At 39.0% G+C, this 14,402-nt stretch overlaps 1 protein-coding gene across 3 annotated transcripts in view; it reads right to left on the reverse strand.

Moving 5' to 3' along the window:
- Positions 1 to 2,137: 2,137 nt before the first annotated feature.
- fyco1a (FYVE and coiled-coil domain autophagy adaptor 1a) overlaps positions 2,138 to 14,402 on the reverse strand; it is a 30,401-nt gene continuing 18,136 nt past the window's right edge. For all 3 annotated transcript variants that reach the window (XM_036592118.1, XM_036592116.1, XM_036592115.1), the window contains exons 12-18: positions 10,111 to 10,263; positions 9,556 to 9,782; positions 8,177 to 8,324; positions 7,846 to 7,941; positions 5,877 to 6,087; positions 4,024 to 4,133; positions 2,138 to 3,809 (exon numbers count right to left, since the gene is read on the reverse strand). In XM_036592118.1, the coding sequence (XP_036448011.1) occupies positions 3,734 to 3,809; positions 4,024 to 4,133; positions 5,877 to 6,087; positions 7,846 to 7,941; positions 8,177 to 8,324; positions 9,556 to 9,782; positions 10,111 to 10,263 (1,021 nt within the window). In that variant the 3' untranslated portion in view covers positions 2,138 to 3,733. The remainder of the gene's footprint in view (positions 3,810 to 4,023; positions 4,134 to 5,876; positions 6,088 to 7,845; positions 7,942 to 8,176; positions 8,325 to 9,555; positions 9,783 to 10,110; positions 10,264 to 14,402) is intronic.

A 14,402-nucleotide genomic window follows, 5' to 3' on the forward strand; every position in this document is an offset into this window, starting at 1 on the left:
CCAACAGTGAAACTGTTTAAAAACTGATCCACCAATGATTTGACAGTGCAGTATTTCTCCAAAACAAAAACCTATGATAATGTTGTTTGGAAAAAGGTGTTTCAATTCAGACAAACATCACAAATCTCAATGGGGCGTATAGCTTGTCAGTTTTCATAAATGAATACATAGTGTTTCTTTCATAAGTGTTTCTAAAACGTCTAGTGAAGTGCTTAGGGCTTGGTGCTGCACTAGCACTGCAACCATAAAAAGTATTGTTTCAGTTGGCCTAAAATATATATATGTTGCCCTAAAAGAGAACATAGCCTCTATGTTCACAGTGAAGGTAGAAGTCTGTTCTGCTGAATAGAGATACTCAGAACAATTACTTGAGCCATGGTTTCAGACACCGTGTAAAAGAGAAGGTCTGGGCCGACAGCATCCAGATCTGTCTGGGCCTGCCTTCCATTGTCAACCACATACACATGCTGCTGTGGGATACAGACACCAGGCAAAACAGTCTTTAAATCAGAACGCCATACATTATCTATGAGCACGAGGGCCGCATGATTCCTTTTTGCAGAGGATGACCCCATATGAGGACCCCTTACTCAGGCTGGCTGATTCTTTCGGCCCCCTACTCAGATAGAGAAACAAGCACCCCATCCATCAATCATAGTGCAGTTCCACTGCAGCAGTGGAACAGAGTCACTGAGGAGAATGGGCACTTGTACCACAGGGCGTTTCCCTCTGCTGGAGGTTAAAGAAATCCACCAGCTGCTCCTACTAATGTCTCTGAAAGAGGAGGTTCAGCAACAGACTGTAATTAACATGCCAACAGTTTCACAATCACATGTAGTCAAGCAAAATATACATATACAAAAATAAAACATCCAGTTCTCTAGCTGCTAGCATGCTCATAATGCTAGCTTTACAGCTTCTGAACAATGCTTATGTTAACTTGGCAAACTCTTTACCTTGTGATGGACTAATTAAAATATCAGTCCAGTTTACATTCCACTGCACCTAATGTTTATGTACTAGTGCTTGGTGGCTATGTCCTTGCTTGAAACAGTAAACAAAAGCTAAATAAGGCAGCTTAGATGAAAGACAGCAAGATGAAAGAAAAGTTCCAACTGAAGCCAGACAGAGCTTGAGCTCAAATACAAGTACTTATTACTGTTATTTCACCCTTTATTGAGTTTACATATGACTCATGATGTGTTTCAGTGAATGTGTTTCTATTTTCTTCCGTTATCAGGAATTAGGAGTCAACTCCAAAACTTTGGCCTTATTCCACACAGTGATGTTCAGGCCTGTCTGAAAAATCCATCCTTCCACAACTTACACATTGATGGTCCAACTGTATTCTACTTCAGACAAAGTGGAAAACAAAGTAGAATGTAACATTTGTAGGGAAAAATTGGCATAAAATCAAACAACATAGTGCATATACAAACCTGAAGGAGTTGACAGAGGAGAATCAGATACAACCTAGCCAGCTCCCGTTAGTTAGACAAGTTAGCTAGGATAGTGCTAGCTCTCAAATTTTTTTCTTTGGTGTCTGTCTAGATGTCTTAGTTTTTGTGTGGAATCATGACTCTAAAATGTCTGGAATCAAACACCCTATTTGTTGGCACTACATTGGTAGTGTTGCTAGGGTATGAGGGTGACATTTAATGGTGTAAAGTGCCACATGCTGCTTGTCTTGGGCGATGCTTGCACATCACATTTCGACAATGGGCATCAGTCAGTCAGTCAGTGACTCAGTAAAAGACAGTATGGCTCATGGTCTGTGCTGCTGGGTGGTCCAACAAACAGAAGACTCTTTTGCTGTATTTTTGAATGAAACTCGTACCAGCACGCTTGTCACAATGCTGGGCTCTTGTGTAAAATATGTAGGTAGGCAGGTCTGGAAACATAATGTAGATTGGATGGAAGGGTCCCCTTGAACTTTCATGACAAGAAATCCCATCTAATGCATACTTTTTTTAACCTCAGAAACATGACTGGATGTCAGATGCTTCGGTTAACATTGTCTTCTTTTTTGGATTTTTCCTTTAATATTTAGATACTTACCACACACACAGGCACACACATGCATGCTCCCAATCACACATCACACTTTATCACTGTAGGTGCACAAAGACAGATAACAGAGGCAGAATATGAGATTTTATTACATTATTCAAAATGTACATGTTTACAAAAGAACATGTGTCACTACATAGGGATTGCACAGACTCCAACATCAGTAACCTCTGACTTATTCAACAATTCACAGAAAACGACCTAAACAAGTCTCTTAGAAAAGTCTTATTGCATTCTGTCTAAAAATATTTCTCAAAATCATTTTTTACTGAACAAAGTGCAACGCTTGAGCAAAAAATTGCACATAATCATGTCCGTCCATGATTCAAAAACAAAACGGAGGCATGTTCTGCTGATTGCATGAACATACTTGTCTAAAAGCAGCAGCATTCGATTTAGCCATTTTGTATTATCACTGCGTAAAGAGCAATCATTCAGGCCTGAATAGGCAAAGAGTAAATGGCATGAGTTATTCTGTGTCCTGTTGGTTTTTATAATGGACAACTGGAAAGGGAAAAAAAAACAGAGTTACAACCTAAACTAAAATCTACAGAGCTGAGTACTGCAAACCTGATGCAATTCAGTACAACAAACACAAAAGAACTAGAAAAAAAGTGTTAAATACAACTAAAATCAATATGGAATAATAAAGAAACCATAAATAGGACCATGCTAAAACTCCAGTATTAGTCAACAATTTCCCAAATGAGAGAGATAATTATATGACATCAGTGTTTTATAGTCAACAAAACATCAAGTTTAAGTGCAACATTGAGAGCTTCATTTACTTCCTCATCTATCTGAAGGACAATTAGTAGAAGACATTTCTCTTGTTTTCAGTAAATTAGCACTGTTAAATGTAGGCTTGGTACATTATGCTCATTTTTAGTGAAATCAACTCATTCTGGAAGGCCACTTGACACTGATGCGTTTTTGTCAGTTATGCCTCATCAAATTCACAACAGGACAGCTATGAATGAGGTAATTGGTAGGTCTCTGTACTGCTGAACACTGAAACTTGACTACTTGATATTAGCTCTTATACCCACTTATACATTGTGCTGTACCCCTGACTGTGACAGTGTTCATACCTTTGGTAAAAAGGGGGCCATCTCTGCTTGACTCAGGCTTTTGAGTCTCGTCAAAAGAAAAACACGATTGTGTTTCATTTAGCAAATAGTTACATTTGAAGCTGCAGTTTAAAAAAATTGACAAAATGTATTAAAATGCTTGGTTGTAGTGTACTTCATAGAGGTTCTTTTGAAAAGAGCTAGAAATGTGCGCTTGCAATAGCAGCAATTCCTAAGTACTGATGCGACACATATTCAGCATTCTGTAGTGTGTATTTGCATATAAAACCACTTCTGAGATACTGTATCCTTAAAAAATGTTAAGAAAATGAAAGAAAAAAGTACTTGCATAGAATAAGACTGTATAATATGCCTTTCATGTAGTTCAGTAATAGCCAGAGAGCCATTACTGAGAACATATATGGCCATTCTTAATTCTGAAGCGCTAAAATACAGATAATATATAAAACCCACTGGAGCATAAAACACTTGGCACATGGGGACAGTTTGGGATAAAAAGCATTAAAAGTGGAGCAAAAGAAAATAAATGACAACATTTAACAAAACACCTTCCTCCAAATAATCTTCAGTGTCTATGGGCAGTCACTTCCATCATAGATGACTGGCTTCTCCGTGGTCAAGTGGTAGTTGACTTTCTTGGAGATAAACCTAGAGATACAATTACAATGATTGTATGAAGGCAGAAGAGACACTGATATATAACCATGTAGGGTGATAAATTCTCTAATAATTATCACAATTATCACAAAAATGCTGTAATATGTGTGGAGCACAGAAACATAAGCACTGACAGGAGTCACCACTAAGTACCTTTTTACTGGAAACTTTGTGCTTAACATGCTTGTGTCCTTGGGGAGCGTACCTGGAGAAGGAATTGTCGAAGATGAGTGAGTAGACTCCAGGGTTCCTGGCTTTCAGCTGACCCTGAATGGTTTCTTTGTGTGCGTTACAGCGAGTCAGGGGGATCAGAACCTAAAGTACAAAACAAGCAATCAGTGTTCACTGCCATCTGTAATGATAAAAGCTCCAGGGAGGGTTCTTTGAGCTCTCTAAAGGTATATGTTTATTAGCTGGACTGGGACTTCCAAAGCACTGTGGAATCAGGTTGCAATATGATAGCTATGAATGCAGTATTTTTATAATGGCATTCAGTTGGATTCTCATAAAAAGCATCAAAGTAGAAATGTTTTTTAAAGCTTCTTTAAAGGTGCAGCATTTAAGATTCAGGGGCATCTATTAGCAAAAATGGAATACATATAATTATTAATGTATAGTAATATGTTTTCATTAATGTATAATCACGTATAATGTCAACTACTTGTGTTTTCATTAGCTTACAATGAGCCCTTAGAGAGCGGGTCCTCTTCCAACATTTTGCGCTGCCATGTTTCTACAAAAGCAGAACGGACGACCAAACATTGGCTCTAGAATGCCTTTTGTGTTTTTATGTTGAATTTGGTGGCACGGTAGCACCAGAATGAAGATGTAGAAAGAAGAAGAAGTATCAGAGGTTGCTGTCTGCTCTGGCTAACCATTTTGTATTGTGACATATTTTGGCTTATGAAGGATTATACTTATTATTTAGCATAAGAAAGAGCAAGGGAGTGAGAATCCTCACTGTCAAAGAAGCAAAAACATGAAGAAGCAAAATGAAATCAGAACAGGATTACGCCAGAAAACCTGACAGCCACCGTAGGTTCTACTACACGCTTGGAAAGTGAGGGGTGAGGGTGGGGTATTCAATTGGTTGCAATCTGCTAGATGCAATTAAATATTACACACTGCTCTTTGAATAAATTTGATAAATTTTGATGACATTTTCTGCTTAGATGCATGGGACCAGTCAAATTATTACCGCACTGGCCCATATTTATTTAAAGAGCATTTAGATCACTCAGCATCACAGCCAAAAAGTGAACTGAGCAGAAAGTAATACATAATAAGCAGTACACTATCCATTACATACAATCAAGCATGATCTAGTGATCATGAGTATTCATAATTGATGTTAAGAAGTCTAATAGCTGTAGCCCTTTTTGTCTGTTAGTTCTTGCAGTAATGCATGTCAGCTGATTTTGATTCTTCAGGCCCTTGCCAGCCCTTTCTCCTCTTTTCTGTGGCCTGAGTGCCATTTATAAACTTTATAGCTGCTTTCTGTCGTCTTAACTGCAGTGAGTCAGATTTTGCAATAATACTGATAGGTCTTCTGGACATGTTCAAAAGCAAGCTCTTGTTTCTTTGTACAACCCACAAATAACACACCAGCGTATTCCAGACACGCCCTAATCACTGTGTGAGCAGGTCTTTCTGAGGAACCTTGTTTCTGTCCATTACAGTAACAAAGTGCAGGCATTTGGAAGCTTTTCTTACAGACTGGTTAATATGAAGGTCACTGCTTGAAGTGTTTTCTAAATGACAGCCCAGATATTTTGCACTATTTACCACCAGAACTTTCTCTCCTTATAGAATTAAAGGGGCTGGTTGTGGGGCATTTTTTGAAGAGCAGATTCAGAGTTATTGATAATCACTGATAATTATTGATAATTAGACAATTTAGCATTTTGGAGTGATTCTTTAAGATACACACTAATAACAGAATTGAGACAGTATTATTAATCTACATCCTCCAAACTGTGAACGCTTATTACTGAATTAACCCTTCTGGAAGATGACCAACAGAAGTCAGCTGTCCGTGTGTGTGTGAGTGTGAGTCACCTTGGCCTGCTCCACAGGCGTGTTGATTGATTCTCTGTAGACGACACTAAAGGAGATGCTCTTTGGCTCGGAAGAGAAGACCCAGCCGACAGTGGGGCTGTGGTCGCCAACGGTAACGGAGATGACACTGTAGCAACTGGACTTGACGAAAAGCTCGCGTGAACCGTCACCAAACTGGGAGATCTCGTCGATGTGCAGTAGCACAGTGGAGCTAAAGAAAGATATTGGAATGCAGTTACCATGACCTTTACCATTTCACCACTAGAGATTGTTGTTATTTGACAATAAGGATGTCTGAACTGTCTTAGTATTTGTTCACGCACTTAGATATTTAAATAGGGTGTACTTTGGAAGAAAAAAAATAATTGTGTGTTGTATGTTTTTCGCTGAGTACTTGATGTAGAACTGCACATAATGTCAGGTCACAAGCTGATATTGTGTCCCAAGTTAAGCAAAATGGTAATATATACAGTAGAACTGTTTATGGTAATTTTTTTAAAAAGATGACATTTGAACAATATAAAGATGTGCAACTCTGCATTATGATTCTGTAGGCAAGCTCACTGTATGTAAAATCTCATAAGCTAAATCTCACAAAGATAAATCACCACTCAGGCACGGATCACCTCTTTTGCTAGCTGCATTCAAAAAATGAATGCTAATTTTTCTGTTTTTGTTTTTTTATTCATAGCAAGCAGAATAGCAAAAATGGTTAAACTGCCTATTCTTAAGTAAGCACATTAACAACAGCAGTAGTAATCAACAGCTGAATAGAGTTACAGCTAGGACTGCAAGATATTGACATAAATGGTGATGTTCGATAAAGCTATCGGATATCACAATGACGATATAAGAAGCAATAAATTACTATTAAAATAATGTGTCTCTGGCCGGATGTAATGCAAGTGCAGACTTTTTTGGGATGTTTAAACAGAAATCTAACTAACCTCTCTTTAAACCCTCTTCAAACAAATACAAAGCAAAATACAAAATGACAAAAATCACCATTTACTATTCTGTAAAATAAAAAGAAATGAAATACTAACAACTTACATCAGAACTACAAGCGCATTTTTTGTGCACTGAAGGGCTGAGAAACAGCATTAACTCAACAACTTTTTCTATATAAGGCTACAAAACCAAATGTATGTATATATATTTATACATAGACTCATAAGAACAAACATATTCTTGTTTCTTTTTTTTGTGCGCAAATATAACAAATTGTGGCATCAGAAAATCTGGGCTGTATTTAGTTTAAAAATAACATTCATGCTTTTGGCTGAGTGTAGTTAGGCACTGTGTTCTTAGTTGGTCTGTGACTTTTATTTTGAAGGACTTTGGGGGACGTAAAGTAGCAAGCTTCAGTAGCCCAGCTGGCTAGCAAAAACAGTAGAGCCTGAGCTAGTTTGTGTGCTGCGTATTATCCCCTTTGCTGCATGCTGTTTTGAGTTGAATTTCCATTAAAGCTCAGTTATGGGCCAACATTTTAAAGTCCCAGCACAGAGCAGCAGGCTTGTAACGGTTTGTGCCGGTAATGTGATGACGTCTCTCTGGCGCTGTATGTATGAGGTAATTAGATCTGTTATGTCATCGCCGCTCTAACGATGCGTGCATCACGGAAACTCATCGCGATAACAACAAAAATATAATTTATTGTGCAGCCCTAGTTACAACTATTAAAGACCCATGAAGGAATGGATTAACAAACATTTAGTACACATTTCAGTTTGGCCCAAAGTGCAGAAGGAGGCTCCACTTCATTTTAGTTAATTTTCACTCATAGGTTACACTAAATTCAGATTCTCTACTCAGACATGATCTGACATAAAGATTGCTAAGCGCATAGATTTTCACTGACTATACGCTGATAAGTGTTAATGGAACTCAAGCACAGACCTGTGAACCGAGAACTTTAGGTCTGTAATCCCTGGCTAATGGATTGCGCATGTATTATGCATATTCTCACGTGATTTCTCCAGATTTGAGGAGGTTAATTTCAGTGTCTTGAACTGTCGAGGGCAGCTCCTCCTGTTCCTCAGCAGTCATGTCACCGAGGGTGCTCCTATGGGAAAACACAGGACTGAATTTGCCAGATCAACTATATCAATGAATCCATTTAGTCCTAATGTGAACTACTGTTACTATTACTTAGAGCAAAGCTAGGTTGTTTTTAAGTATACTTAAGACAGTGTGTCCACTGGTAGTCTAATTTAATTAAGTTCTTTTGTCATTTGACGTATACTGCCGGCTTTAAAATAGATTCATATCTTAAGTGTACACTAGGGGCATTATCTCACAGGTCCCTAGTGGGTCTGCCCTCAGTCTCTCCCTCCTGTGATCCTGCGGTGGTCTGAGAGAGTGAGTCACTGTCATACAGTCCGTTCACCTCCTCCTCAGTGATGATGTCGAATGCTCCATCTTCCTGCTTTGCATTCTCTTCAGTCACTGTATCACAGACAAAAGGGCAGACAGAGAGAGAGAGGAGAGGAAAGAGGAAGAAGGGTGGAGAAAGGAGGAAAGTAGAAGAAAGGGAAAAATAAATCCAGAAGCTCACAGTCAACCAGACTGATCAGTAACATGTTATTGGCTAAAGTATATCGGCTTTATGAATGAATGAATAGTTGTTTGTTTGGACAAACTTATGTATTATGTATGTATCACCAAGCCATTTTATCAACTTTGAAGTATGTATTTATTTGTAAGCATGGCATGTAGCTGCCAGAAGAGCTCAAGACAATTTCTCACACCATCTAAATATGAAATAGGTTTCTTGTTGAAGCAGATTTAAGCTACAGCATTATCTCAGAATGCCCTGATGTCTCGAAGTGTAGTTCAAAGTCAGTGAGGATTCGCCAATAAAAGTACTATAAAGGGAAACAAGGCTAAACGCACATATATGAAACCACCTGAGCCTGTTTACTTGGGTTTATTGGTAAAGCCTTCTTGAAAGGCAGGCAAAGACAGGCATCAAGCAGAATGACACCGAACTCAAGTGTCTCTCCAAATCTTCAGAGACTGAAGGGAGAACTGAATTTTAAATGAAGCTGTGATGACATTTCCAAAGAAAAACTGTTATTGTGGACGTGAATGCACCACTTGTTTTCCAATCTCGCCCCTTATCCAGAGGGGTTATCAAATAAAAAACAGTGCTCCTGCTGCAGGATGGAGCTTTTGTGATGAAGCTGTGTCCTCCCAACAAAAGCTGTTCCCAAAGGAGTCACTGACATTGTGCCCCTTCAAAGAAACTAACATTCACATAAGCAGCTACCCAAACAGAAGACATTACTAAGAAAAAGAATGACAAAAAAGAAAGTATAAGACTGGCCATTGGAGAGTTAGGTTTTACGGACTGTTGAGTCTAAAACTGAGATTGAAAACAAGAGAAGGCAATATGAATGCTTAGTGCACATCATGTTCCATATGTTCCATATGTCTAAAACCACAGAAAAACAAGAAATTTAATTTTTTTTTCCATCAGTGACATTTTCACTACCAATAAATTAATGCAAAGTTAAAATCAGACAATGTGTTCTGAACAATTCCTTACTGCTACCATCCTAACAAAGCTTACAAACGATTTAATAGTTAACTCCTGTGTTAAATAAGACAGGTTAGATAACGGACAAAAATGTGAAGAGCATGAAGTGCACAGTGCTTACAATGGGAGTCACTGTACCTGTAACTCTGGGTGTGGGTTTATATGGTGGCGGTGGGCTGGCCGTGTGTGAGTGTCCTGGTGGTGCTGGAGGTTCTTGTGGGCTGTTGAGTTCAGCACGGGTGAATCTCTCCACTACGGCGCTGTGCTGTGTGTAACACTCTCTGCAGCAGCGCTCCTTCTTCCCCCCGTACTTCGTCATTACAAAATTATTACTGCAGTAGTAGCAGAAAATCCGTCCACACAACCTGACACACAAACATATATTAGACAGCTGATTTTATCAACCAATTATTATAAATATTTCACCTTTACAAAGTGTACAAAAGACCAAAAAAATGTAACCAAGTCAGACAAGTCTTCTGTTATATGTTCACCAAACAGGCAAGTAATTAAAAAGAAGTCTTAAAGGGCTGCTTGTGGGTTTATTAAGATTTCTGAATGAGTCAGTAAAGACCAAGAAGCAGTACATGTTTCCCATGAAGGCTAGATATAGACTCAAATGTTATAATAGTAACACAACTGAGCCAGACAGTGTGGGTGTCAGTGCTGAGTGAATTTATTCCGAGTGGCCACCTGCAGTGATGCCTGCGGAGCCACCAAGTGAACTGGCTCTGGCAACCAAGACAGTGTGTGGCCTCTTTGTCGAGCAGCCACCACTGCTCCTCAGCCCTCAGCTTCTGCTCGAACTCCAGAGCGTCTGACTTCTGCCACAGAGCATCTTTATCCCTGCAGGAGATTTCACACAGGATGATAATGAGAACTCTAATCACTATATGGCATCAGCTATAGAGGAAGATTGTTGTTGTTTTTTAAAGCAATAAAAAGGACAAAACTAAAATGAACACAACTAATTTTTCTCTTACTATATACAGTCATATGCAAAGGTTTGGGTGCCCCTGGTCAAATTACATGTTTTATTGATATTTTAAGTGAAAACAAATTAATACATCCTCTCACTTTATTTGCACCTTTTCACCCTGTTCTTCAATGGTCAGGACTCCCATAGGACCACCACAGAGAAGGTAGGTTGGTGGACTGTTCCCATTACAGCAGTGATACTGAGGTGTTTCAAATCTCCAGCAGCACTGCTAAGTCTGATTCACTTGTACCAGCACAACACACACTAACATTCCACCACCACCTCAGAGCTGAGAATGATCCACCACCCAAATAGTACTTGCTCTGTGGTGGTCCTGTGGGGGTCCTGACCACTGAAGAACAGGGTGAAAGGGGGCTAACAAAGTATGCATAGAAACAGATGGACTACAGTCTGTAACTGCAGAACTACAAAGTGCTCCTGTATGGAAAGTGGAGCTGATAAAATGGACAAAGAGTATACAAAGATGTGTTCCTGATAAAATGCTTGGTGAGTGTGTGTATATATACACTATATGTATAATAAAGTATATTGACAACCCTTCTAATTATTAAGTTCAGGCATTTCAGTCACACTCATTGCTAACAGGTAGATAAAATAGAATAGTAAATAGAGATGCAATCTTGATAGAAACACACTGGCAAGGCCTTGCTAGCTGCAAGTAAGAAAGCAATCACTAGAAAATGGCTGTCTGTTGAACCTCTTCAACTGTTTGACTGGTATGACATTGTTCATGAAATTTATATTATGGAAAAACTAACTTATTCCTTAATAATTCAGATTGGCAAATTCTGTCAGATTTGGTCTAAGTGGCAAGTATTTATAAGACCCCGGCGACCAAAACCTATATAGGTTTTAAGGACCTACTTTTTATTTCCTCTCCTCTTAATTAAAGAACATGTTTCCCCTTTTGTAATGTAAATGTGTGTGTGTATGTGTATTTATTTATTATTTATTTATTTATTCATTCATTTATTTTCTCCCTTTTTTCTTTATAATGATTATGGATCTGGATGGTATTATCAAAATATGCTTACCATAAGAAAAGCAAAGACTAGAAAAAGAGATGGGTGTGTATGTATGTAATTATGTATTTATGCATATATAGGTTTATAAAAGTATACAAACATTGAAAGCAAAGCACCTGAATAGGCCCTTAATGGAACTGTCCTTAGATAACCATAATTGTGGTGCTAATCGATAATTGTAATTTGGTACTTTCTTCTATGTTCTTTTCAAACGACTTTCCCCAATAAAAAGAAAAGAAACACACACTGGCAGTAGAATGGGTCACACTGAAGAGCTCCGTGACTTTAAGCATGGCACTGTCATAGGATACCACCTTTGCCACAAGTCAGTTTGTGAAATTTCTGTCCTGCTAGATCTGCTCCAGGTAACTGTAAGTGCTATTACTGTAAAATGAAAGTATCTTGGAGCAACAACAGCTCAGTTACAAAGCTGTGGTAGTTGGGAGCGTCATGAAATGAGCAGCTACACACAAGCCTACGATCTAAATGCACAATGCCATGTGTTTTTCAGGGTTTGGGCTTGACCCCTTATATCCAGTGAAGGATATTGTTAATGCTACAGCATACAAAGACATTTTAGACAATTCATATGCTTCCAACTTTGTGGCAAAAGTTTCGGGAAGGCCCTTTTCCTGTTCAAGTATGACTGTGCCCCTGTACACAAAGCAAACTCCATAAAGACATGGTTTGATGAATTTGATGCGGAGGAACTCCAGTGGCCTGCACAGAGCCCTGACCTCAACCCCAATGAACACATTTAGGACAAATTGGAACGTTCATTGTAAGCCACGCCTGCTCATTCAACATCAAAGCCTGACCTCACAAAGCTCCTTAGTCTCAATGGGCACAAATCCCCACAGACACACTCCAAAATGTTGTGGAAAGCCATTCCAAAATGATGGAAGCTGTTATACCCTTAAAGTTCCATATTAATCCCCATGGTTTTGAAATGGGATTTTCAACAAGCTCATATGGGTGTCATGTATAGGTGTCCACATACAGTGTGAGTGTCTACAACTGTCTACAAATTGTCTACAACCTTATTTAAAAACAGAACACGAGTAAAAGTGCTCAGAACTGAAGGCGAGATCTGTAGATCAAAGAAACCCCCAAATTATATCAAATGTGCTTAAATATTGGCAATTACATCCACCAAAAATAGTAGTCTTTTGCATAACAGAGTTATAATACTGTCTCAATACCAGGTTCAACTTTTCAGTATTTGGCAGATTAACCTGAAAGTGGTTTTGTTCCAGCTGGTCTGTAAATCATTTCACAGCCAGATTCCTTTAATGAATACAGTTACAACAAGTGCTTAGAAGTGTTTATTACCAACATGTAAAGTTAAGTATGTGTGTTGTATTGTTCAAGCTACATTCCATTTAAATTTCAACACTGTGTGCTGGGAGAGCTTAGAGCTCAACGGAATAAAACTACAGTAGAAGTTTCACTGTTTCTGTCAAAGTAAAATGTTCCACATCCCTTTCTGATAGTTTTGGTTTGTTTACACATATCAAAAGCGAACACTCCACTTTATGCTCTCTAAGTTATTTGAAAAAGCAACTCTGAAAGTCTGGACATAATGTGGTTATCATTCCAGCACAGGATAGACTAGCAAAAAGCAGAAAGAGTAAGAAAAAGAAAATGAAGAGCAGAAGGAAGATGTACAAAGAATACATATCGTTTTAAGTCCATCTTTTCTTTACATTTTCTGTACTTTTCCTCATTATCCAGCAATTTCTCTCTCTGGTTATTTTACTGTCCTCTTTATTTCTCCTTGAGTGATGGAATAAAGCATCAAAAGCCCATGCAGGGTCCACTGCAGGGTGGTTTCCTGAGAGCATAAAAATCTCCCTCATTGTTCCTACCATGATGGGACTCTGATTATTCTGAACCGTATCTGAACATATCTTTCATGCACTCACTAACGAACAGCGTGCTAGCGGCAAACGCGAGCAACAAGCTGAACAATGAGCCCAGTGTGAAGCCTCTTAACAGAGTATTCCGGCAGCATTGCATAGATCTTCTCCCTCACCTGTACATGCACCTCCAGCCAGCATAGATCCCACCTACTCCAGCATATTTCACCTTTCAGACTTGGTTATAGCATTAATATGCTAATGGTATTGTTACACCACTGTGCTGCCATCACTGAGCACTGTTCAAATGTAAGCAATGTTGCTCTTTCCACACAAATGGATTACTGCCATAAACATTCTGTAATATCTAGGGCTGGGCGATAAAACAATAACAGTAATTGTTGTGATATAACCTTCCTCGATAGAAATAAAAGAAATGTTCGATAAACGTTCGATATAATAGACCATTCTCACTCTTCCACGTTCTAGCGACAGCCCTGGTGGCATTTTCTACTGCTAGAAAAGAGAGCGCACTTCCGAGTTTTTCGACATGATTAGAGAGGGAGGGGGCGACGAGTAAAATGAGCCATACTTTAGCAATGTCTGAAACGTGGAGTTATACATTCCCTATTTGAGTGAGTGATCAGCGATCTGTTCTCCTGTGACCGAGTGTGAGTGATGAGATAAGTGGCTTAACTGTACTGGCCTACAGCGAACTCACCCCTATCCTAACATCCTTTAGTGGCGTTAAATCACGTCTGCTCCTCACAACTACAGCGCTCAAACAGTCATAATTTAGTATTAGTGCATTCCCAAGCAACAAAAGTCAAAGAAAGAAGCAGGTTCATGTAAGTTACAGCCCTAATTTAAACAAAAGTAAATTGAGGATGCTGTACGTGAGGCATTGAAGAGTAGGAAAATGCTAGCTTTCCAGGCTAGCTGCTTTTAGCAGCTGGCTAACTTGAAGCAGCACTCCGTCACTCACACAGCACAGCAAATTAATGTTACTCTGGATCAAACAAGACAAAAAAGCGGATGTTGTTTGTCAGGTGCGAGAGAATCACACTGCAGTTAAAGCTTTTACACAGCGAGCATCAGATA

Source organism: Colossoma macropomum, unplaced genomic scaffold (genome assembly GCF_904425465.1).
Source record: "Colossoma macropomum unplaced genomic scaffold, Colossoma_macropomum, whole genome shotgun sequence".
In the NCBI taxonomy this organism is placed as follows: Eukaryota; Metazoa; Chordata; class Actinopteri; order Characiformes; family Serrasalmidae; genus Colossoma; species Colossoma macropomum.